General features: G+C 38.9%; 2 protein-coding genes across 3 annotated transcripts; one reads left to right on the plus strand and one right to left on the minus strand.

Moving 5' to 3' along the window:
- On the plus strand, positions 1–15,620 carry LOC121867796 (ATP-dependent RNA helicase DDX51-like). 2 transcript variants are annotated; one of them, XM_042367912.1, is made up of 9 exons: positions 1–116; positions 3,902–5,220; positions 6,798–7,003; positions 7,368–7,521; positions 8,615–8,823; positions 10,422–10,690; positions 12,293–12,587; positions 14,398–14,560; positions 15,241–15,620. In XM_042367912.1, the coding sequence occupies exons 2-9, from the start codon at positions 3,922–3,924 to the stop codon at positions 15,514–15,516; spliced, it is 2,871 nt and encodes a 956-aa protein (XP_042223846.1). In that variant the 5' UTR covers positions 1–116; positions 3,902–3,921; the 3' UTR covers positions 15,517–15,620. The 2 variants fall into 2 exon arrangements, with proteins under 2 accessions (XP_042223846.1, XP_042223847.1); XM_042367913.1 differs by having other exon boundaries at positions 9–116; positions 7,371–7,521.
- Positions 1,813–2,497, minus strand: LOC121867663 (small proline-rich protein 3-like). The gene is made up of 2 exons (XM_042367680.1): positions 2,486–2,497; positions 1,813–2,283 (listed from the first exon to the last, which is right to left on the minus strand). The coding sequence occupies exons 1-2, from the start codon at positions 2,495–2,497 to the stop codon at positions 1,813–1,815; spliced, it is 483 nt and encodes a 160-aa protein (XP_042223614.1).
- Positions 15,621–27,192: the final 11,572 nt, after the last annotated feature.

The raw sequence follows: 27,192 nt of genomic DNA on the forward strand, positions 1-27,192 counted from the left end.
AAAAAACATTAAATATATTTACTTTTTTTCCACCTGAAGGTAGTTACATATTTACCATTGAGTAACATGAGAAAACTTAACGACCAACATCAAAACATAGTGGAGGTGGTGGACACGTGAGTGGGAAGGTGTTCTTAGTTGTGTAGTCTTAAGTGTTCACAGTCTTAAGTGTTCACTGAGTCTTATGTGTTCACTGAGTCTTAAGTGTTCACAGAGTCTTATGTGTTCACAGAGTCTTAAGTGTTCACTGAGTCTTATGTGTTCACAGAGTCTTATGTGTTCACAGAGTCTTATGTGTTCACAGAGTCTTAAGTGTTCACAGAGTCTTAAGTGTTCACTGAGTCTTATGTGTTCACAGAGTCTTATGTGTTCACTGAGTCTTATTTGTTCACACTGAGTTTTATGTGTTCACTGAGTCTTATGTGTTCACAGAGTCTTATGTGTTCACTGAGTCTTATTTGTTCACTGGGGGTTAATATTTTGTAGTTGTCAACACCTAATTATTATCGAGTTCCAACTTGGGTATTATTTCACTTGTTTCCACTAAACGAATCTCGTGAAGTTTATAGTTGCATTCAGTAGTTTTGACAATTCTTGACACTTTTCTTCAATGGCATTTCTGGCACAAATTACGTATATGGGAGATATTTAACATTTTATTATGTATGTTCGTATGTAGCGATACATAAGAGCATAAGACAATAAGGAGTGCAATAGGCCGGTTGGTCTGTGCATGGCAGCTCCTGTCAAGAGTTACTACCACTCTCTATCATCCATGAATCTATCCAGCCTCCTTTTAAAACTTTCCAGCGTTCCAGCACTTACTACAAAGTTGGTAAGCTTGTTCCACTCGTCCACCACCCTATTTGTGAACCAGTTCCTTCCTATCTCCCCCCTAAACCTAAACTTATCCAACTTAAATCCGTTGCTCCGAGTCCTATCCTGCTCGGATATTATAAGAACTTTATCTATATCCCCTTTATTGATTCCTTTCACCCACTTAAATACTTCTATCATATCTCCCCGCACTCTTCGTCTTTCTAGGGAATGCAAGTTTAGTTTCTTTAACCTATCCTGATATGGAAGGTTTCTAAGTCCCGGAATCATTTTTGTCATTCTATAATAAGGGCACCAGAACTGAATCGCATACCCAGAACTGTGGCGCTCCCCTTCCCCTGGTTAGGTTAGGTTAGATTTGAAACTTTTTCAGATGGTTTTTGATGTTTTTAGAACTTTTTACCTTGATTTTTATAGTAAATATCTAGATTGTGAGGGGGGTGGGGCTTATATCAGAAACTATTGATTTACGCCTGGAATGAAGGTCAAACTGGTTCATAACACAACAAAAACCATCAGGAAAACATAGTTTTAACTTGACTTCGAATAGTGGCAATAAGTGAAAATTTACCATTTTATAGAGAAAGAAAAAAAATTATACTATAATGTTTCCAGCAGAAATATATATTTTTCAAGTATTTTAACTGATAAAATTACCGGTACCCACAATATTAGTTGCTAGAAGTGGGCAGGGCTTTGAAGTACTGTACAGTGAACCCTCGCTTTACACGGTCAATTGAACCCACGGAGGTCCGCGTAAAGCGGGGTAATACTGTAGTGGGAAAATGTGGGATCAAATACTAAAAAGGAACACCAAACAAACCTTTATAAACCTAACCTAACCTAATCTGATCTAATCTAACCTAACCTAACCTTTCGTAATCACGTACAGTATTACTAATTAAGTTATCTTAACCAACCTAACATTACCTCACTTTCTAACTGGGGGTCCCTGGCATATTAGCTATCTGGGTTCTAAATCATTTGTGAGGAAAACATAACAGAAGAAAAGCGTCTTGATATTACCACTAGTGTGTGTGAGGGTACAATGATGAGGTTCGGCTGGTGTACAATGATGAGGTTCGGCTGGTGTACAATGATGAGGTTCGGCTGGTGTACAATGATGAGGTTCGGCTGGTGTACAATGATGAGGTTCGGCTGGTGTACAATGATGAGGTTCGGCTGGGGTACAATGATGAGGTTCGGCTGGTGTACAATGATGAGGTTCGGCTGGTGTACAATGATGAGGTTCGGCTGGTGTACAATGATGAGGTTCGGCTGGTGTACAATGATGAGGTTCGGCTGGTGTACAATGATGAGGTTCGGCTGGGGTACAATGATGAGGTTCGGCTGGTGTACAATGATGAGGTTCGGCTGGGGTACAATGATGAGGTTCGGCTGGGGTACAATGATGAGGTTCGGCTGGGGTACAATGATGAGGTTCGGCTGGGGGCAACAAATACAATGATAGCTTTGAATTTTTCTAGTAGTTTGTTTATTTTTAACTCATATCTCGGTTATGATTAAAATGAACCAAAAGTGTCTTAGATGAAAATTGAATTGTTTCTGCCAGAACTTCTCATTCGCAAAAAGAAAAAAGAAAAACCCTAGCTGTATATCCTCTAGTGTAAAATGACCGCTGCAATACCAAGTACAGCATGCTGATCCTCACGATACTGACAGTGAATCACACCTCGGACAACACCATGAGTCCTTAACGTGTCAACAGCTGCGACTTCGTTCCCAAAAACTTGCTGAATTACGCGCCAATTCGCCAAGGGGCAACCTTTCCAGACAGACAGCTATCTTACAACTAACCATTTCAAACTTGAGAGCTTTTGCATGGTGACAAGTCTTCTCGTGATTGGCTTACAAGTATCGCATGACATCCAAACTTCCTCTGATTGGTTGGGTAATAAGTAAACAATGGATTTCCCCTTGAATTGTTATTGAATTTCAGGGATTTTATTTTTATATTTTTTTATGAACTCAAAAAACTATAAATTTATACTGGAAACTATGCAGTAAAGAGTAAAGTATTCATATTTTTTTTCTCTGTATATAATAATCAATAGATATTTCTGTGCTTGGCAACTTCTAAATAGTAACCTCTTTCTGTGTTGTTTGAATATTTATATAGTAATGGTGGAGGGGACAGTTAGGATAGGTTAGGTTAGGTTAAGTCAGATTCTCAAATGATGTTAGGTCAGGTCAGGTCAGGTCAGATTCACAAAGTTTTCAGCTAATTTTTTTTATTATTTATTTTTTTGTGTGTTTTAACTCCACATTTTCTCTCATCTTCAAAACCTCTGCCCACATTGTACCAGCACATCAATGACATAAATAAAGACCCTATTCTTTTAAGTCACCATAATGAAAAACTCCCATAGATATGCAATTTTTTCATGATAAGAAAATTCGTCTCAATATCCAGAAATAACTTGCACCCAGAAATGCTTTGTACCAATTGTTCCGACTAACTTGTAGATCACTAAGTGTCATTTATAATTCTGACAAATGGACTAATACGGTGTTGGTCATAAAAGTTAGTTCTGGATTTAGTTTTTGGATTTGAGTTTTGTGTTGTCTTAAAATTTTAATTCTTTCTTGTGCTGCCTTCTGTCATAAACTGTCTGTTGTGTTAAGTTGGTTAAGTCTCCTACTGCTGGTCTTAAACTACTCGGTCTCTTAAACCTTAGTCCTCTGTCTCACACATGTCTACTGTCCCAAACATCCTGTCACTATAAACTGTTACTGTTATAAATTGCCTTTTTTTTCTGTCTTAAACTGTTTTACATCATAAACTGTCTGTCATTATGAACCGTCTTGCTGTCATAAACTGCGAGCCATCTTGAGACAATTTTTGTTGTTTTATATAAATTATCTTGGTAATTAATAATGAGGTTAGAGATGGAGTAGAAGCCGATTTACGAATGAGTTCCGTTCCTTAAAAGAATTGTACAGTATATGGAAACTTTGTAAATTTCAAAGCATTGTAAATTGGTGTTTAATTGCAAACTGTGTGTTTTAATTTGCATTGATTCACTGTCTTGTATTTCGTCAGATCCCCGTCGGCTGTTGAACATGAAGATGGGGGAGAATGTTCCCGATCGGCACTGGGGACCGGGGAACGAGAGTAACCCCACGGGCCCTGCAGCGACAGACAGCCCCAGTCGAGAGTCGATCATATTGGCTCGTCTCAATGCTCGTGCAAGGGCGAGGAAGGCTGCCATGTCACCTTTAACGAACGGCATATCTAAACCACCCGAGCAATACGTGTACGCTGTATCTACGGACAGCAGGAAAGTTGAGGAAATAGAAACTGAAATTAATACCAGGAAGGACGAAGACACACAAGCTGAAATTAGTAATAAGTCAGACACTATTACTGAAGGTGATGTGGTTGAAGGGGACTCTACCAAGAAGAAAAAGAAGAAGAAAAGAGACAAAGAAACAAAACCCAGTGATGAAATACAAGTACCATTTGATGATAAAGTGAGTGGTGTGGTTGTTGACGAGAGCTATGATGAGAGTCCCCCAAAAAAAAAGAAGAAGAAGAAGAAGAAAAGAGAGAAAAGCGATACAATTACAGAAGAGGAGACTGTCGACTCTGTCACTAACACACCTTGCGACACGGAGGTTAATGGTGAAATTGTCGAGAAGAAAAAGAGAAAAAAGCTTAAAAGGGACAGAAAAGACAAAAGTTTTACGGAAGAGTCGCGTCTTGACGTTGGCAGCGACACGGCCTGTGATGTGGAAGTCGACGGTGAATTAGTGGAAAAGAAAAAGAAGAAAAAACATAAGAGAGAGACGGGAGATGAACGCAGCACTGAACAGCCGAGCGTTGAAGGTGGCAACGATACTATCTGTGATGACGAAGGCGGCGGCGAACCCATTAAAAAGAAGAAGAAGAAGAAGAAGAAGAAAAAGAAAAGGGGAGACGAGGAGGGCGAGAAAGACCAACCACAAGACGTGAATGGCATCGTTGGCGGTTTAGACGAGTCGTTAAAACGTGACGAGAGGGACGAGGAACTCGGCGAGGCAAGCCAGGGAGAGCAACGCGATGATGTCCCTTCAGAGCCACACCCAGATTCCCAGAGTCAAGGTGAAATATCGAAGAAAACCACAACAAGAGCATTAATGGTTAAAAATAAACAGATTCCTTCCACTGGTGATGATGAAATGGCTAAATCTCCCGTCGAGAATGGAGACTTGCTTGGGGTGCCTTCAACTCTGGCAAAAACTGGGAATGAGAAAAAAATGCCAATAAAGAGGAAGGCAAAAAAGAAACCAAAGGGAAAGAAGAGGAAAAAAGTCGTTAAAGAACAAGATGTTCCGGGATTCACCATTATTAAAGAGGTTGAAACCACTAAAAGAGAAGAGGTACTGTGTTATGTCCGTTTGTTTTAACTTTAGGTTAGTCGTACACATGAGGTGCTCCGGGCAAGTGATAGTGGATGTTTTTATTATACCCTGTGGATATTTGTCCGGTTATCGGTTAGGTAGGATAGGTTAAGTTGGATGGGTTAGGCAGGATAGGTTGGTTAAATTAGGTTAGGTTGGTTTTGTAGGTTAGGTTAGGTAGAATAGTAGGATAGACATTTCCATATTGTGGACTTGAGTCGAATCTTCCACTTAAGGGTAAATCCTCTGGTTATACTGTACTTAATGCTGACTAAAATATTATTGAAGAAAATAATATTAAAATGTGTCGATATTTGGGAATTACAGGAGGTGTATTCGTAAAAGATGCACATTAACCTAACAGATTAACTTACCTCACAAGCTGGATTTAGGATGCTTTTTAATGTTGAATCCTGCAAATGGAAACAGTGGAGTCTCTATTTAACGGACTATGCTATATGGAGTGGAAAATACGTTATATTGAAGGTCCGTTTGGTGTGAAATAGTCCATATAACGGATTATATGTAGAGAAGTTCGTTTTATTGGGGTTTCGCTCTATTAGGTTCACGTTACCATAGTTTGGGTCCGTCAGCATCTGGAAATGTGGGATTAGCTGATAGAAGAGACAGTCGAGAGTTTGTAGACAGAGAAGACAGTTGAGAGTTTGTAGACAGAGAAGACAGTTGAGAGTTTGTAGACAGAGAAGACAGTCGAGAGATAAGAATATACAATAGTTAGGACACTTAAGAATAGCATAATTTAACCTCTTGGGTGAACTCATTAGTGATCAAGGCCGAGACAGTACTGATATAGAGGCACAGGTGGAGGAAGGAGATGTAGGTAATGTTGTGGGGGACAGAGATGATTGATGGGACATCTGTGTAGAGTTTACCTTTCCCCACTGGAGATACAGGCTGACATATCTGAAGGTCACCCCTGCGAGGAGTCACAGATCCCACGACGATTACACTTCCCAGTTTATTCGCCTGATGATTAAATTCGCTAACACTTAACCTAACATTAATGTACCCAAACCTAATGTAACTTAGTCTAACTTAACCTAACCTAACCTATCCCCCCCAAGGTAGTTTAATCATCAGGAGAAATAAACTGGGAGTGGTGCCTCATCTTCATGTGATATGGAGTCACTTCCAGAAATATTGGTAGAGATAAAAAGTAAATTAGATTTTACCTGTCCTCACCCTCTCACCCTCTCCCTCCCTCCCAGTAGATAGGGTGTGTACCAGAGTAACACAGAGGTACAGGTAAGGATGTAATGCCTAGAGTACCTAAGTTACCTCATTTACGGAGATGTAAAAATCTGTGATTACTGAACGAGTGTTACTGTAGTATACCTAACCAATCACCTGTGTATTTCTTCCTTCTATAAGCTCTGTCCTTTCAGTCTTCCATCAGTCATCTTTGTGGTTATTCATTCTCTCCTTCCATTTGTTCTTTCTCATCTTTATTCCTTGTATTTTAAACCTATCGATGTACTGTATTGTATTCTGTCATGTTTGTAAGTAATTAACATTTGTAACTCTGTCATTCATAGTTAAAACGGACACTACCGCACTGGCTGGCCAATCCAACGGTCATTAGCAGAGACCTACACGCTGACGGTGCTTCCATAGATTCCATTCACGGTCTTGACGAGGCACTGAAGAAAATATTACAAGAGGAGAAAGTCTGCCAGTTCTTCCCCGTACAGAAAGCCGTCATCCCAGAGATTCTTGCCGGTGCTAATTCTCTATCAATCAGGTACGGTGGTGCAGATTGAGAGGAAAATCCGTTATGTCGAGGGTCCGTCAGATGTGAAACCTCTATATAATGGGGTGATAGATATGCCTGGGTGATACATATACTGTATATTATATTTCTAAAGAGTAACTATGACTTTTAGTAAGACCTAATAATAACGTTTGGGCATCCCCAGTTGGCCTGGGTGTTAATGGGTACCTGACCTAAGTTGAGGATGTGAAAACAATCCAGGGCACTGCTGACCATTTTGCTACCCTGTGTATACCAAGATCTGGTCATGTAACTGTATTTGGGATCCACTCTCAGGTCAGGTCAGGTCAGGTTCAGTTGTGTTGCTAATGTTAACCACAGTTTTTTTTCCCAGCAGATATAGACCACAGGACATATGTGTATCAGCTCCTACAGGCAGTGGCAAGACTCTGGCATATGCCTTGCCCATCATCCAGGCACTCAAGGGTAGAACAGTGCCAAAGATACGTGCATTGGTGCTCTTGCCCGTACAGGAGTTGGCCCTTCAGGTGGGTGTCGTAATTTTTTTTTTTTTAAGTTTTAAGTTTATTTTAGTTTTGGTTATACAGTGAACCCTCAAAGATCCAGACTAAAGGGGGGTGGGCGGGGGACCTTGTCAAATTGGTAAATAAAAACCAAATGAAAGTTTAACACAGTCGCCATTTGCATACACTCCCTGTTTCACCATAGTAATGAAGACCAGCTGGGATGCCGATTCCCTAGCAATGCTCCCTCCTTCTTCCCCTACACTCTGCACCCTAATCCCCTCCCTCACTGAGTCAGCTAACTCGTGTGTATGTAACTCATCATACTCAAGGGGTTAACTCATCATACTCAAGGGATTAACTCATCATACTCAAGGGATTAACTCATCACACTCAGGGATTAACTCATCATACTCAAGGGGTTAACTCATCATACTCAAGGGATTAACTCATCATACTTGAGGGGTTAACTCATCACACCCAAGGGGGTTATTTCACACACTCCAACATATGTGAATTGGACCTTTATCCGACATCCTTGGGACCTGCGGATTACTGAATAAGGACATGTCCGGAATTTGGAGCACCAGGTGTAAAATGTACTACAGTATATGTACAGTAAACCCTCTGTAGCCTCAACTGTACACTATAATATTAAGATTTAAAATTATAGGCACATAGATAGCAATATGAGTTAGTGTACACACCTCAGTGGCAATCTCGGTGCTTGATTTAGGCATTTAGAAACACCGCCCAGCTAGGATGTTGTCTCTCTGCCTTCTCTGACATTGGTGCTGCTTCTCTACACGCTCGTCGTGTGGCTTCAAGGTGGAAACAAGTAGATAATCAAAACCTTATATGTACCATGGAATCTATTTATTTATTTGCACTTTCTGTATTTAGGATTGTGTGCATATAATTGACTAAAAAATAAGAGGAAAATTATGTGTACTGTATACATATATATGAAATTACGAGTAGAGAAATAACATAACATACAGCTCACAGGGGAGGGAATGGTTGGAAATTTCCCCACTCAACTCCAGAACATAGCTAGTTTGTGTAGCGTCCCAGAAACTGGACCTGAGAGATTTTATTTGATATATTATTTTTTCAGGTTTACAAGGTCTTTTTGACATATACCAAAGGAAGTGGGTTGAAGGTGGGCGTTGCAGTGGGCAAGAGGGCATTTAAAAACGAACAGGCATCTTTGGTCGGTCATAATTATGCCGGATATCATTCACTCATCGACATCCTGGTGGCCACTCCGGGCAAACTGGCAGATCATCTGAGGCTCACGAAAGGCATTGATCTCTCTTCCTTAAGGTTTGTTGTATTTATTGTTTAGTGTTTCATATAATAGTAATATTAGTATTTGGTTTCTTCTTCTTCCTCCATCATTAACTCAAGATGCCTATATACTATTTTAAGTTGTTTTCTCTGTAAAATATAAAAGTGAAATGTTATAGCTTCTGTTTATATCTGAAAAAACTATTATAAGTCGGAGATAAAGATTATGCTCGGGACGGCTGTAATGTGATACCGTAGTCAGCATAGAAAGAGTGTTAAGAGGTCCAATAATGTAGCAATTGTTTCTCTCTAAGGTCTTCAGGAATCTAAAAAATCTGGCCATTTAAACCAGATTAAAAAAAGAAGGAATATTTCAACTGGGCATTAGTCATTTTTGGTGTTTGTTAGTGATTCATTACATTATATTACTCCATTTTTATTGCCTGAAACTGCACCTGTGTTGCCTTTAGAGATCTGCATTTATTGAGTAACCAAGAGAGAGTGAATTTTGGTCAGCAAGTTAGTCGGTCTTTTAGCAGCCAACTCATTTGTCTGAAGGTTGTCCAGTACATTCAGCTTGTCTACAATGGATAGGGTCATATAAATTATTTTCCAAGTGGCTTCAACAGTATGTATTTGCTGTCATATTAAACACACAAATCAAAATTATATAAAATATCTATATAAAGGTCAACAATATCAAGGCATCGAACAGCCCATACTGTAATGTACTGTACTTCCGTAGACTTATGTCCACCACTGCCTCATGATACTCAAACAATAATGATTTAATACAATAAAATAATAGTAATTAAATGATAAATAAAACATTGCAAAATACTGTATGAATCTACACTGTTGGTGATCACAGCGTCGGGTTTCATCTTAAACACAATCTCATGTGGATCCACAATGGAAACGTGGACCGCATAAATCTCGATAAAATCACACAGGAAAAGGGAACAACGGAGCGCCTTAGCTTTCGTCTTTATTCTTTATGTACGGTGGCACCTAAAGCTTTATACTCGAGGTAAACAATAATAAACCTTCCAGCGCATGTTACTCCAGAAAAATATCAGTTATACAGTAGACCCTCGATAGTTGACTACAGTATAGAGGGAGGGAGGGATGTGTGGAGGATCTGACTAACTAGATTATCAAGGAAGACTCACACAATAAGAGAATTAACTGAAGTCTTTCCTCAATAGGGGGACATAAATACTGTAATGGGGTTAGGTTCAGCAGAACTTCATCGTAATGCAGAAAAATTTATAATAGAACTCACTTTCCCTGTAGTTTCCATTATGAGACAGAAATTACTCGGCTGTGATATTATTTAGTGTTTCATTCATAAGAAAAATTATAAAAAAATTTGGAAATTACTTGGTGTTAAGTGAGGTTGGGTGTGTGAGGGATCTGCTGATGCTGTCTGCTGAGCGTGTATACCTCGGCAGACAGGGGGTTCTTCTTATCCGGTGGTATTAGGGATCGGAAAATCACCAGTTAAAGTGAGGAATTTCCGACCATAAGAGATAATGAAAGTAGGGTTTAATTGGGACTATGAGATATTAAATGAGTAGAACAGGATAAAGAGGTGAATATATCCCCTTGTTTAAAGTTCGTTGTTTATCCAGGTACTTGGTGTTAGACGAAGCTGATCTTATGTTAGCGGCAGAAGGCGGAGAGTGGGTCAACCGCATCGAACAGTCCGTAAGAGGCTGTCAGGCGGCCTCACAGAACGTTCTTATTGGCGGTTTTCAGGGAAGTGGCACTACCCAGTACCCACAGCCATCCCTTCACCGCCTCCTGTTCTCGGCCACTCTCTCCCACGACCCGGAACAGCTACAGTACGTCACGTTATACAGACCGAAGCTTCTTATTGTCACCACACGCATAACTCCAGGTAATTTTTTTTTTCGTGCCTAAAATTTTGGTATTCCGGGATTTTTATTTCTGTAGATTTAGAAATTAGCGCCTGTAGGTGATTATTTTTTGTACTACAGTTTGTTCACCTACTCAGAGAGGTCTTGTGGGTCCTCCAGCCCATCCATGAACCCTGAGACTCATGAACCCTGAGACTCAAGAACCTGTGAATCCGAGACATCAAACAGTGTAACAACAATAGGCCTAATAATGTGTGATGTCTCGGATTCAAAGGTTTGTGAGTCTCAGGGTTTGTCAGTCTCAGGGTTCACGAGTCTCAGGGTTCACGAGTCTCAGGGTTCACGAGTCTCAGGGTTCACGAGTCTCAGGGTTCACGAGTCTCGGGGTTTACAAGTCTCAGGGTTCGAGGATGGGTTGGAGGACCTACGAGAAGGGGAGATAAAAGTAGTGTTTGTGTGTGCATGCGTGTGTGTGTGTGAGTGACAAGCAATGGAGAAAAACAAAGACAACAGTACCATTTTATTGACCCCCAAATCTTTCATGAATTTACCTCAAACACTTGTGTGTAAAATTAATTGTTGCATAGTTTACCTGGTACTGCCTGATAGTGCTATGTCTTGTAAATTAAAACTCAGTACGATGACCCCCCTCCAATTAACGAACTCAATCAGGTTTCAAGAAGATTACGTTAGATTAGCAAACCATTGTTTCAATGGGTTTGGAGTATTGGTTCCAGCTCACCGAAAATTTCCTAAATTCAACATGGTAGAAAAGTTCAGCACTTTGATTGGCATGTAGAAGGCTCCTGGATGATGATGATGATGATGATGGGATTTAGAATGGGGGTGGAGGAGAAGGAAGAAGAGAAGGCATTGGGGTGGAAGAGAAGTCACCCCATGGCGCCATTTCACCCATAAAATTTTAGCTCTCTGGTGTAATTCAAGATTATTTTCTTTAAATCAACACTGCACTGCATTATATATTGTCAATATGTAAAATATATTTCAAAATGACCAATAATTTGCTTGGAAACACAGAAAAAAAGTGTTTAGTTGAAGAGAGTCTCAAGCAAGATGTTACCTCCAGTGAAAACAGAGAGAGTTTGCTGTGTTAAGAGGCTGGATGCCGTGCATTAAACTAGTCACTTTACCTTCAATTATGTTCAATAATTGTTAAAATGACTAAAAAATTGAATATTAAACTTTTAAAATTATTGAATAGTATAAACTTCTTGATATTTACTAAAATAGTAAGGAATTTAAGCCCTAGAACCGATTAATGTATTGGCGGACTGATACTAAAGCTGGTTGCCCGGTCAGTGCAAACATGTTGAGGTCGGTTTTCGTAAGAACTTCGTTAACCGAATTTTTTTTCGAACCTTGAAGATCCTTATGGAAGGCAGTTCGTTAATCGAAATTATTAACCAAGGTGTTCGTTAAAACGAGGGGTCACTGTATTGATTTGGATATTTTTTGTCTCCATCTTTCTTTAGTCAGAATTCGTTTATCTAACATACTTTTGGATTACTTTGTTATTGTTGTGTATAATTGTGCTTGAATTACCTCATCTGGGTTGGGATTTTGCCGGGATTTTACCTTCAAGATTTTTTGTTGTTTTTCAGGTGTTATGAAAGATAAATCTGATGGTACTGTGGTTGGTCAGTACATCAGACCCGTTGAGCTGAAGGAAGATTATGCCATTGTAGATGAATCGGTGAAGCCGCTGATTCTCCATCATCTCATAACAACCAAGTCCTGGCGTAAAGTTCTCGTCTTCACCAATTCCGTCAAAGCGACCCATAAGCTTGCCGTCCTTCTGTCAGTCTTGTCGGAGGGTTTAAGAATAGCGGAATTTTCAAGTAAGATGAAGGAGAGAAAGACTATTGTCTCCAAATTTGCATCTGGGAAAATTGACGTGTAAGTTATAGATGAAATGAGTTTTGTTTTATGCCTTTCACTCCTAGATGTGGGGTCAATTCTGTAACTATGCCCCTCACATAACATAACCTAACCTAAATGGTATTACAGTAAGTGTATGAACTTTAGAATTGTATTAATTTTTCCCCCCACACACTGATCTAGCTGGTGACTTACTCATTGCATGTTTGCCTACATTACAGGAAGCCAAATCACCATATTGTAATCCATGTTCTATTGCCGGAAGTCCACATTATTCATGTACACACCTACTATTTATGAACTGCACTATACTCTCTGAAACCAGAAAATCATTAATCGTGTGTCATTCTCGGCTATACATACTGTATACGGTAATTCCAGATAATTCAATAATTTCATGTTCACAATGTGGACAATTCTTGGGAGGCAATAAAGTATTACACTGTGTTAAAAATATTTACTGCTTCTCTAAAAAATGAAACCTGAAGGTGTAGTGTTGGACCTAATCCCCACAACAGTGTACTGTATACTGTAGTATCCAGACCAACACAGACAAGGTAAAGGCCCATCAGGGAATGCAGTAAAAAGTTTTGTTTTATCTTATCAATTAAACATTAATTTGGATTATACAGGAATACAACATTAACCGTTCCATATAGAGGCCGGGAAAAGCCGTTGGTTAGTGAATCATCGGTTATCAAAGCAATTCATCCCATAAGAACATAACAAATTCAGGGTGTTAGGGACCGGCCACCCTCCACAAACTCCCATCTACCCTTGATATATCTCTGTGCTGTACACTGTCAACCAAGAAAGTAAAGCAGACATATAAAGCAAGCTTAATAAGCCTTAAATAAGCAATGTAAAGCATAAATTGACACAGTTATTTACCTGTGTTGAGGATGGTAGACTTCTCGTAGCAAGAATTTTCACCTGCCACCGCCCACCAAATTCAAACAGCTCTGCCACTCCTCTCCCAGTCATCAGATCTCTGGGGTATCAACGAAAATTTCAGAGTATTTTCCCCCATATGTAATCGTTGGTTATGTAAATTGGCCGTTATTGGCCCGTCGGTTGTCAAGGTATACCTGTATTAATCTTTTAGGATGTAGAATATGATAAATATTTCTGATAAACCTTCCAGTCATATATATGTATTGTATTTTATGGGGGTAAAAGAGACGGGGGAAGATAACTTAGCGACGACTTGCCGTACGTGCTGACTCATTTACTTCGCCACGATGAATATGTGAAATGACAAATGGAGGAGAAAGGAATAAAATGGTCTTCCTGGGCATCAGTTTTATTCGTATATGATACACACCTGTAATACTTCATAACACACCTGTAATACTTCATAACACACCTGTAATACATCATAACACATCTGTAATACTTCATAATCCTGTGGTGCGTGGCAGTTTGGTGACCACTATCGTCCATTACCGGATGGCTAAGCAGAGTCGGGTGTACTTGTGAGAAGCTTCAGTACAGTATGGTTCAGGAATGAGGTTTATCCCATGATATTTACATCACCTCAAAAATAAATAAATAAATCTTTTTCCCATAAGAGTAATTGTTAGAAGGGAGAGAAGGATTTATACAGTACACTGGCAAACATTTAATTGTTATCTTCTGGGTATACTGTAGATAGCTTTAATCATTTCTGTTGCTTCACATGACAGCCTTCCAATACCCACAGAAAATTACATCATTTGAGGAGAGGCCTTGAGCTGTATTCTCAGATGAACCACCAAGGGTACTAGACCTGCTCCTTCAGACTAATGGTTATATTTACCACTAATTGCAATGTTGTGTTGTCTTGCAGTCTTGTGTCCAGTGATGCCATGGCTCGAGGATTAGACATCCCAGACATCGAACACGTGGTGTCTTACGACGTCACATCTGCCAAGACGCATGTTCATCGTATAGGAAGAACAGCAAGAGCAGGCAAGCCAGGAACTGCACTCTCACTTGTCACGAAGGATACAGTATGTGCCAGATTATCACTTAGAAGTTATTTATTTCTCGGGAGAATAGTGAGGAATGTGGGGTAGATATCTCTTAATATTTTACACCAAAGAAAATGTTAGTGTCATTTATTTGAGTAACTATGATATGTTAGAATGTCTTTTTAATATAATTTAGAACGAATTTCTTATACACATTCACATAATAAAGTATAGAAAGATATGTGTCTGACTATTTGTTAACATTTGGATTTCTGAATTGTAACTTTATTTCCTGATCATCTCTTCAGTGAACTTAATACCTTGTGAGTTTGATGTCGAAAGTCAGAAGTCTTGTTGATTGCCACTTTGATTTTCTTATAGATCCACGTGATAAATTTTGTCTTACTGCGATTTTTATTTTTTTTACTGTTTTTCCTGTCTTTTGCTCTTAGGTATCCAGATAAACCCTTTGATATCCGAGTCAGTATGTTAAAGGTTAAGATTTGTTCCCAGAAAAGACAGTGAATTTTATTGTCTTGGTCTTTCTTGTGGAATGACAGATATGTCTTCCATTTTTTTAGGTTTCTGAATTTTTTTGCTTCATCTCACATAAAACTGAGAAATGGATAAGGCATAAAAATGATCTAATATATTTCAGATAGGGACAAAGATAAAGGCATAAAAATGTGTAATATATTTGATTGCGTTCTTTACAATAGAGGGACGACTTCAAGGCAGTGCTATCCAGTGGGGGAAACGCAACGGAACTCACCATCTCCACAGAGGAATTGGAACCATATGAGACGCTCTACATCAACGCTTTAGCCAAGATGAAGGAAATATTACACGAAGAAAATCTGAAACTGAGAGAGAAGGAAGTGATGGAAGCCAGAGTTTCCAAAAGTACCCAACAGAGGGAGAGAAAGTGGCAAAGAGAAACCCAAAGAGGAAGAAGAAAGGGTTTGGTCAAGAGGTTACAGAGACCGTTCAGGTGAGAGTACACCCACCCCCCCCCCTCCACATGTAAACCCCTTCGAAGAACTCTGGAAATTTTACTAGAGAGAAACCTATTTGGATGTACAGGTTTGAGGAAGGAAACCAAAAAAAAATCCCATATATAATAAAAGACTATTATTTACCATCTAGTAATCATATTGAGACTTTTTCCTCTCTCTCTCTCTGCCATAACAACATGTTGATGGCCCTCACATCAAGGTTAATAGTAAGGTGATGTGGATGAAAAAAAAACTACAAAGTGGGTGGAAATGTGTTTATTATATACAGTATTACCCCGCTTAGCGTTTCACTTAGCGCGTTTTACCATATACGCGGTGCCTCGCCAGAGCTGAACTTTCACTTAACGCGGGTTTTTCCACATATAAGCGGTGAGTGTCCGGCTCGAGAGCTATTTTTAGATTCGCCCCACCCGCCACCCTGCCTGACTGCCTGTTTTAGCTCATAAAATTCATACAAATTACCCAGCCAGAATATAATTTACATTGCTGGAATTCTTATAATTTGGTGATCATTTTGAATATAAACATCATAGATTTTGCATTAGACATACAAATTTTAGATGTAAAGTTTATTCTGAGTAAATATGTTATCTTTTGTGAAAAATATATGACATTTATATTCAAAATATTCCTGGTCTTACAAGGAATCCAGCAATGTCAATTATATTATCCTAACTTTAGTTTGAGGAATTATTTATTACTATACCTGGTTTTCCCCCAAAAATTTCTCAGAGGGAAGAGCCAGTGAGTGTAGTGTGAGAAGAGGGGGAGGGAGTTGAGTCCATTATTTGAATGGACATTAACTTGGCGACTGTATTTCTCTATTTCTCTTAAGTATTAATTGTGTGCATGTACCATCATAAAATTAAGATGTTATTTTTACTACAACATAGTTATGTGTCTTCAAAAAGTGGAGTTTGGGGGTCGGGCTGGTTTCTATTGGAATTAATCCCATATGTTCTGTTGTTCACTTAACGCGGATTTCACTTAACACGGGACCCTCTGGGTTCTATTGACCGCTAAGTATAAGTACACAACTGTACTTTTATAATTATTTAAAATTGGCTAAACTTTGGATATACTTTTTGCCCCCCTCCTCCTCCCCCCCCCCTCCTGTTTACGTCTCGCCTAGGGTGCCTCACGTCATAAAAACATTAACCCCTTGACTACAATGACAACCCCTCGAGTATGATGATTTAACCCCTTGAACATGATGATAACTTGATAAGGGGTTAAGTCATCATACTCAAGGGGTTAGAACTGCAGAAAAGGATAATGAATGCTGGATAGTGTATTGTACTCCATTGTATTCTCTCCAGTAGTGTTGGGTATGGCAAGGGATGATTTTTTTTTTTTCCCGGGAAATTTGTTTCAGATGCGACGGCATTTATGAGTTAACGGCAGAGTATTTATGCTAATTATACATTATAAATACACCTGTGGCGACAAATTTAAAAATTAACATATACCCCTGTACACAGATTTTAAAATAATTAGTTTTTGCTTATAAGTAAATAATTAAAGCTTTTAAATTTTTTTATTTATTTCACTTGAGCAACTAACCGGCACTAACATGAAATAGTAGTTATAATGTAAACAAAGATCCCTCCAAAATTGGCTAGAAATGTAAGTTTGAATACCACATGCAACAGGGATGAGCTGCCATATTTATTGCTATGATAAACAGTAAAATAGATACATAACATAGCACATATTTTATATCGAAAAAATAGCTTCTTCCACACACAAATCATGACATAGTTCAGCCAGGCATACACCCAGCTGACTCACAGATGTTGGGCTGTGCATATGCCATGACGTCATATCGGAAGGGAGTGCGGCCACGCAGTTATAGCCCGCTGCTTCCACACACGTTCACTTCCCACTGATACACACAAATACTCTTCATTTTTCATATTTTCTAGTTTTATATATTTTCTTTATTTCAAACCTACATTGTTTATATAAAGTGTAATAAGCGTTCAAGGAATCCATTTTTCTGAGACACTATGACTTGTGATGCGGAGACAATATTGATATGGTTTAATAACAATGGAAATTAGCACCACCAAAGTGTGGGTAGTGTACAAGAATTAAATCTAAATTATTACGAATAAGTAGGTGGTGACATATAGTGGTTAGTGACTCATCCTGTGGTAGGAGGTCCCTGACAGTGGGACAGGCAAGGCAATAGTGTTAGAGGGTGTTTGTGTTGGGACAGTTACAGAGATTACAGGAAGAGAAGTGTGGGTCATCCCCTGACTCAGATAGGTCTGTCTCCTAACCTAATGCAAGCAAACAACATTATGTCTGTGGTCCACAAGTCCACGTTGATGATACTTGTGTGGATAAGGAAGAAAGTGATCATAGTTTTGGATGGATATATTTTCAGCCCGTTCACCATTCCTGCGATGGATTGTAGGGAGGAGAGCGGCTGAACGTATTCTCTTTTGGTAGGTCATGCTGGGCTTATATTTAGGCCTGAAAGATCCTGATTGGATAGCAATAATTTTGAGAATCTGTTATTGAATAATCTTAATAGAAAGATTTGCAATAAACATGTGTAAGGCTGTGTCTTTTACTTTTGTCTTCAGTTATCTAGTTTTTATAATTTACTCTGGATTTATTTTAATATTTGAGACAATTAATAATTTTGTTGCTACTTTTAATTTCAGTACTTTATGAATGAGATACGTTTTGACTTTAGTACATTGAACTTTGGATAATTTTTCTTCTACTGTACTTGAATAACATTTTGCCAATGTAACAATACTTATTTTATCTATTTCTTATGGGGAAAATTGATTCCGTTAACGTCGCCGTTTTCAGGAATGGAATCACGACATTAAGCGATGACTTAGTGTACTATTTGCTTAGTCACTCTTCATAAATCAGATATATCATGAGCAACAGGAATAAGCAGAATGTGAAACTCCGTTAGTACAACTAAAAGACGAATTAGTACCTAATGGTGAAGTGACCATCGGCAACTTGTTAACATATGCCTTGTTTCTACCCAGCATGATACACAATGCACGCTAATGGATTTCTTGTTATATTGAAGTATTCAGTGCACCATACAAGGACAACTCCTTCCCCCCATTCCTACCCCCACCTCTAGCTGTTACTCATATGGTGACCAAGTGTACCAGCTTATGATGACGCACTGAGAATCATATCAAAGCATTTCGTCAAGCGTTTCAAATTGTAGCGACGGAAAATCTAACAATACTGTTTTTGGGGGGCTGTACATAATACTGAACTGTAATCACTTTTTATGTGTTACACTTGTGAAAGAGGTGTGATAGGGGATTAGTGGGTCTTATATTGACCTGCCCTGAAGTTGTCTTGAATAAAGATGAAAGTTTTAAAGTGCTCCAGTATTTCCCATTCCTGCATGATCTACTTTCACACTTACTGAATATACAATACAGTTATCCTTCGCAATAAGAACATTTGCTTATATGAATGTCCTAAATTGACGCTACTATTTCAATAAATGAAAGATTCCCTTGCTTATACAAAATTGGGTCCGGGCTAAAATTAAAATTTCACGCACCGCAGTCAGCTGGCGCGGACATCATGGGGAGAGATGTGCAGAGATGTATCCTTACTCACTGATCACACCCCCACTCCCTCCTGCATCTCCCAGAAGTCCACGTCCTTCCATTTGTGTGTGTGATCTCTCTATACCCATTCTGCTGGACCTTCAGTTACCTGTACTACACCAAAGAAACCACGAAAGGCTGTGAATCTAGAGACAAAGTTGGAGGTCATTATCATGAATGTGGTGATAGCTGCTTCTACTGTGGTCACAACTTTCTTCCACTCCAGTGTAACAGTGATGAGGTAAACAATCCTCCTCTTCTCACTGAGTTAAAGACCTTACTCAGCCCATCCCACTGTGGAGGCGAGTTCAGACTGCCCTCCCATAATGTAATGTACCAAAGTTAAACAGTATTTCTATTATTGTGTTCGGTAGTAAATTTATGGTAGTTGTGTACTAGTTAATCATTAGTTTGGTAGGATTTGTCCTTGTTTGTGTACCAATTTTGAGTTTCTGGTGTATGATGTTGGGGTATTTTTGCTATTAGGGAACTGAATCCTATTTTTCCTGTTTGTCTATTCACCTTATGAATGTTTTTTTTTTTACCTAACCCTTTCATATCTTGAGGGATACATCTACAGTATATGTAACTGTAAACACTTTTTACGTCTTAACGCTGTACTGTTGGCTGATTGTGTCCTGGTACAGTAATGTACTGCACTGCACAACACAAAATGTATGCCAAAACAGTAGCTAGAGAGGAACCAACCGTCTACAATGGCAGCAGAATATGAACTAAAGCTCCAAGCAGCTAGGCCATCCATGAGCCTGGCATGTGGGGATGTGTTGGAGCATGATGCAGTCTCTCAGAAAATTGTTCCCAGGCCCAGAATGGAGAGATTTTCTTGGAATTTTTCAGAAAATAAAGCTGATTTTCATCCCCAGAAACTTGTTCGCAGACCTGGAATTGAGATAATTTTTCCAGAAAATTTTCAGGCTGACTTCAATTCAGGCTATTGGAGTGTGTGTGTGTAATAATTAACGGTTTATTGAAAGAGCATGGCAGCCATAAGGCTGAAAATATACAGTTGCATAATTGGGGAATGGGTCACTTGATTGACAAATAATATACAAGTAACATAAGTGATACAAATATGATCTATAATAACTAGGTGGGGAGGTCATACTACAGGGCATTTCAACATAGTGACAGTGCAAAAAGGTAAGATTGACTGGGAGTGAATACACTGATTGATTACAAGTTATTGATAATTTTTTACAATGGTTGGGACTGGGCTGTTCTTATAGCGATCAGTTTGTGCTCGTATGGGCTGGATGCGGTTGTGGTATCGAACAGCAATGTGGACGAGGGATCTCGGGTGGTAGTAGGAGCAGGTGTCGAGGATGGTGCAGAAGCTTCTCACCAAATTTGCAGATGAGGTCGTGGTGATGGTCAGAGAGAGCCGAGAGGGTCAGTGTGTTGAGCGCTTCTTGATATGTGTAGTAGGAAGGGGAGACAATAATCTTGCATGCCCTCTGCACTTTTTCTGGGTGTTTACGTTGTGTGGCATTAAGGGAGGAAGACCAGTCAGGGGAGGCATAGGTGAGCTTGGGAAGTATGAATGTTAAGTAAACACTGAGGAGCTCAGGCGGAGGTGGAGACGGAAACTGGAGGATTTGACAACTTCACTGATGCGTGTTTTCCAATTTAATTTTTTTATCTATAGTGACGCCGAGAAGCTTAGTGGAGTCTCCAACCTGGAGTGTATTGGGGCCTAAAGTAATGGAAGGGGGTGGGACGACGTCGGAGAGGTTGATGTGCATAACCATGGTCTTGGTATGGTTGATGGTGATGTGGTTGTTGGTGGCCCAATTTTGAAGACTTCAATAAATCTTGGAGGACGGTGTAGTTGGGAGCCAAGTTGTTGACACTGATCCCAAGGGTGGAGTCGTCGACATATTTCCAGTGAGCAGAGGTTTCTCTTAGGGCATCATTGATTAGCATAAGGAAGCAGAGCGGTCCCATCTTGGTGCCTTGGGGGACACCATAAGTGAGTGACTGAAAAGTGGAAACAGCCCCTCGTAAGCATACGGCTTGGCGTCAGTCGCTAAGGAAGTCTGTAAGCTATAGTACAAGACTTCTTCGAAATCTGGTCGATAGCTTTGTTGATGATTTAATTGTGTGTGCGTGTGTGTTTTTGTGTATGTGTAAAGCCACACAAACAAATTTGTTGTCAATGTAGCAACAATATACACACAGACCAGAGGCTCATACTTTACTGCAGATTTCAGTTAAGTGAAAGTATTACTAAAGACTGTAAGGAGTCCAACAACGATATAAAAATTGACAACCTGAAATACAGGTACTGTAGTCAGGTAGAAACAAAACGATCAACGATTACTCTGGCTGGGATTTGAAGTTCCACCATGTAGGCGGTCAGAGCAGTTAACTCGTCAATGCACCATATTGCTCAGATCAGGTATCCACTCAGATGTGATGTTACATAGGTTCTGAGTACACTGTGATGATGTACTGCTATACAAAATCATTACATGTTTCCTTTTCCTGGAATGTAAGGACGTTTTCTCTTGTTTATAACTACTGTACTTTACAGTGCTGTAATCTGTACTATATTTTGTATTTCGTGCAAATATTTAGATCAGTCTAATAATACCGTCAGGAAAGAACTGGCTAGAATGACTGTGTCCATTGTTCTAATATTCATCCGAAATTAAACATCGTCATACACTATTCATTTAAAACCTTGAAGTAATATTCTTCTTAATTTAGGAAATCATTATCGATGTTATGCAGTATTATATGTTTGACGAAGATCCCTTTTTACAGTTAAGTGACTTAATTTATTGTTGCAATTATTATGGTACATTTCTAGCATGAAGTCTATTATGAGGAACATTTTATATTTTTATATCAATGATTGAACAGTTTTTGTATGTGTAGTCAACATAAATACTGTTTAAGGCTATGTTATTGGATGGATATTTCAGCGATAGGAGTTGGGTGTAAGTGGGACTGCCCAGTATGGACCAATAGGCCCACTGCAGTTTCCTCCATTCTTATGTTCACATCCAGCTTCCCCATTATATTCTGAGATATACAGGTAAATGGAGACACATATTATATAGTTTGCTTCATTTTGTAGACATGATATTAGCATAACTCAGGGGCAGATCCAGGAATATCAAAAGGGGGGGGTTCAAGAAATCGTGGAGGGAAAATGGCGAATACAGCGAGTCCACCCAGGTGAGGGGTTTTTGGGGGGCACTGTAATACCCCCAAATTGTTTTTTAAACCTGACCAATATCATGGGCATTTTAAGGTAATTTCAAAGTCACGTGCACTAGATCTTTGGAGATATTCTGAGGTCAATAGTAATTACTTTTTACTATTCACAAATGCCCAAGTGCAATACTGCATTAAAGAAAAAGTATTGGAATTTTCAGATGAAAAGGGGGGGGGGTCCATAACCCCCTGGACCCACCCGTGACTCTTCATCAATAGCGTCATCGGCTCATGTTAATAAATATATCCTTCTTCCTGCCTCATGTCTTGACCCAACTCACTCTGCTTTGTTACCAGTTCCACACTGTGTTGGTGGAGAGGTTCAGCACAGTGACTCGCTGTCAGGTAAGGGTGGAACAGGTCAGCCTGCTCACCCTCCTGCCCGACTGTATCACAAATTCCTGTCCCCGGCTGTACATCTCAACTCTGGTTGTCTCACTCCACTTGGTTAGTCTACTACAAGGTTGTATAGCAGCCACTGTTCCACATAATTATGAGGCATTGATTAATGGTGGGGCGAACTCGACACCAGAGCGAAAATGCGATTTTTGTACCATTCATTTCAGGAAGTTTCATTCTACTGTGACAAGATGGCACGACGAGTTCATCTTTGGTTTACTGGCAAAATCCCATTGAATCGCATGGTGTAAAACTCCCGCTGTCTCTGTACTGCCTGTGGTAATGTCAGTGTCTGGCGAGTAAAGCAAAGTTGGATTCGCCAGTGGTCCGGCGACCAATCACAGCCTGCCTTACTTCCTGAGCTAATCAGCATGTCGGAAAGGAGCGTGCTGACCAATGAAAAGCCTGCTATGTTCTATTGTCGGCGTCCTGGAGGAGGAAGATGTATCTGATGATGATCAGATAGACTACTACCTTACTACTAAGTTCTTTACTGGATCATAATCATCATCTAAAGTGAGTGTTACCATTTTTTATTTTGTTTTGTTTACTTTATTACAATATAAATTTAGTGTTTTGTGTACACAACTTTATTATTTCATTACAGTGTTTTCATGAATGTTAATTTCACACCATTTCATTTTTGGACATCAATGGCCACCAAATCATACATCACACTTAATTTATTACATGGATCATATTATGCATTAAATCACCTTTAAAATGGGACATCATTGAACAGAACTGATGAATGTTTGGAGGTTCTATGAAACTTTAAACCTTATTTTCTCAAAACTCGGTTTTGGTGCATTCACCCTTGCATTAATCAATGCCTCGTGCACTCACAGCAATGAGTCCCCATTGGTATATTGTCCACTATATATTTGTCAATAAATTAAAAAAGAAACCTAAAACTTGTGTGAACCATTAGTCACAGTGCAAGCATCAGTTATACCACTTTTATCTTACCTTATTTACTTAATGGCCGTCCACTAGAGATTCATGCCGAGGGAAGGAGGCCAGTGGTGTGTGTAGGATCCCTCCATTACTCTTGATAATTTTGTCTGACTATTTTGAAGCCCAGAACTGTTCATGATTCCACAGCTTCGGTAGACTGTTCCATAGGTCTACCAGCCTCTGTGTGGAGAAGTATTTCCTTACGTTTGTTCTGCATGATAACTTGGCCAGCTTGTAGTTATGTCCCCTTGTCTTGATGGTGCGTGACATCACAAAGAAATGTCCCGGGTTCACGTTTTCCATCTATTTTGAGGAGTTTGTTTTAATGAGGTCTGCCCTATTGTGTCTTGTCTGAAGGAGTGTTAGTCCTAAGGCCCTCAGTCTATTTGTGTAATCTAGATGACATAGTTGAGGAATCATCTTATTGGCTCTGTGTTGCACCGTTTATAAGGGTGTCGGGTGTTTCTGGAGGCAGGGTTTCCATGCCTGTACAGTAATCCAGACTGGGACGCATACATGAAATTTGTACAGTTTAAGGCACAGTTTCCTATCTGCATTCAAAAGTACAGTTCATAATTCCCAAATCTTGATTGGCTTTCCTCACTTCTACCCTCCACTTGTTACACAGCCTTCAGTGAATGATCCATAACACAAAGACCGTTTTCCTTATTGACAGTATCCAGGAATGTGTTAATAACAGTTGTGATTAGATTTGTTGTGTCTTACATGTATGGTCTTGCATTTCGTAATGTTAAAAGAGCATTTGCTAGTATTGAGACCAATTGAAGGTTATGCAGGGGTCTTGACTTGCTACCTTCCCAAATAACTTTGTGTCATCTGCAGACTTGACAATGTTTTCATCTACTGTATGTCCTTTATGGGATGGGTCTTACCACTCATTGTTGTTTGGGCCAGTTATTAATCCACTTCAAAATTTTGTCTCTGATGTCACTTGATTGGATCTTAAGAGGCTAGTCGTACATGTGCAACATTGTCAAATGCCTCGGAGAAATCCACGTACAACACAAAATCCTGAATAGTCGTACTGTTATACTATTTATTTTTAAGACTATACAGTAATCCCTGGATGCACGGTGTTAGGTTCCTAGAAACACTGCATATCTCTATCCAAAAATTAGTGGTAAAAGGGTTGGGTTAGGTGTAGCTAAACAAAATTAAAATATCCTAAACCAGGTAATGAAAATCTACAAAGAATATAACATGTACACAAACTCAAATAATTACTATAATCAATATAAATGTAACAGCAGAGAAAAATAACTATGTACTTGTTAACACACACACTATTAACCAGAGTCTTGGGGAAGTGTTGTGGTAGTACAGTATTGATGTTGGGTGGAAGGTTTACTCGGGGCCATGACAGAAGAGGAGTGGGATAATGGACGTGATCTGTATTTCCACAAGCAACAAACGTCAGTCATTATCGAGGTGAAATTCCGCAATATCACAGGGGAGGAAACTAAAGAATCCGCAGGGTATCTGTTTTCTGCCTATGACTGGTCAGAGGATACTGAACAAACATGGAAGCAGGAGTGTGTTTCTGCATAAACTAGTCCCAACTTTTCCCTGCCTGTTACCTAGGGATTACTATCATGTGTATGTGTTTTTCATGTCTATATGTGACCATGTAAACGTAAACAATGGAATGACAAACGGGGGGGGGAAAAGAAATTCAAGTTTTGTGGGGTAAATTACAACCATATTCATGAAAGATTTTACAGCCATTATGAATTTTCTTTCTGTAAATGCTGATCCAGAATGCCCTCATTACAAACCACATCATATGAAGTACGCAATCACATACCGTATATCTCGGCCTACAAGACGGAATTTGAACAAAAAAAAAATCAGCCCAAAGTTAGGGGGTCGTCTTAAGCACCAGAGATAAAATTCTTACCTCTTAAATTTTGCGGTTTAGCGTGTCAAGAGTGGTGATGGAAACATGGTAAACCACTCACAAGGTCCTACCACTAATTATTTTATACTGAAACTTACATTTGGGAAGCTGGATTAAAATGAAGATTACCGGTATATTAAAATAATAAAAATGTATTATAAACCAGTCTAACATACCGTAAAAGAACAATATACCCCGGTAATAAACACAGCTGCTATCATCACCCCCCCCCCCCATTTGCCAGTGACGAGAAAGGGAAAGCGACCTTGACAGTGACCGCCTGTGGCTATTTTTAGCCGTCCTTGTGTTCGGAGGTGGTCAGTAATGCATATCTGTATATTTACTGATCATAATACTTATCTCCTATAAATAATTAATTTAAAATTAATTTTTTTACAAAGAATATTCAGTAAATGACTGCGTTAATTCTTGAAACTACCGACAGTGGTAAATTTAGGATGAGAATGATTAACAGAAGTCACGTCATGGATTCGGAGTTTGGTCCTTAATGATCATAAATGTCTGGTCAACTTCACCTACCAGGTATAATGGTAGCCTCCCTTTTTCGCGAAACAAGTATATAATTAAAAAAAATACTTGCAGTGTGTTTAATGTATTACAATATATTATAGCTAAATAAATAAACAAATAAATCGGCAAATCTATTTCAAGTAAATGGAAATATTTTACTCACACCAACATTAGTTCCAGTTAAATAACTGACGCTTAAGTGAGTCACTAGTGTACAACAGCGGGTAAAATTTGATGCCAATACTTGAAGTGAATTGGCATTATTTTAAATAACCAACCATAAATAAATGGAAAAAAGATCAAAGGTGAAACATTATATTGTATGTATGTTGTGTTGTCAAAGGAAGAGAAACAATTGAAACTCATTAATTGTGTGTAAATGAGGCAGTAAGATAAATCAGCAACCTAAGACTTGGTCACAATTTTCGTGATGCCATATGGAAGTAGGGTCTACCATTAGACAATACTGTACATTATGCTTCCAATATCTTCCCAGGCAGTAGAATCTCCCTGTTTGGTAGCTGCCTAAAACTTTTAGTAATATTACTTTGATACAACATGATAAATTTGACAAACAATGAAAATAAACAAACAAAAGTTATTTACCAAGACCTTCTCTCTCAGAACAGAGGGGAGATAAGACGGCTATTTATAGCCCGTCTTTGTGTAGGAAGTCGACCACACTAGAAATAATTCATTTAAAATTTATATTTTTTACATAGAATATTCAGTACATGACTGCAATTATAAAATATTGTGATATATATATATATATATATATATATATATATATATATATATATATATATATATATATATATATATATATATATATATATATATATATATATATATATATATATTTGTGTAATAAATGTATGTAGTAAGTATGTACAGTAATCTTTTTCACTCAAATCCTAATGAAACACTATTGAATTAGAATACTGTAGCTCGCTGAAGCAAGCTTATAAATTAAAGAAAATACTTCCAGTGTGTTTA

The sequence above is a fragment of the Homarus americanus genome, unplaced genomic scaffold (genome assembly GCF_018991925.1).
Source record: "Homarus americanus isolate GMGI-L3 unplaced genomic scaffold, GMGI_Hamer_2.0 scaffold46583, whole genome shotgun sequence".
Taxonomy (NCBI): Eukaryota; Metazoa; Arthropoda; class Malacostraca; order Decapoda; family Nephropidae; genus Homarus; species Homarus americanus.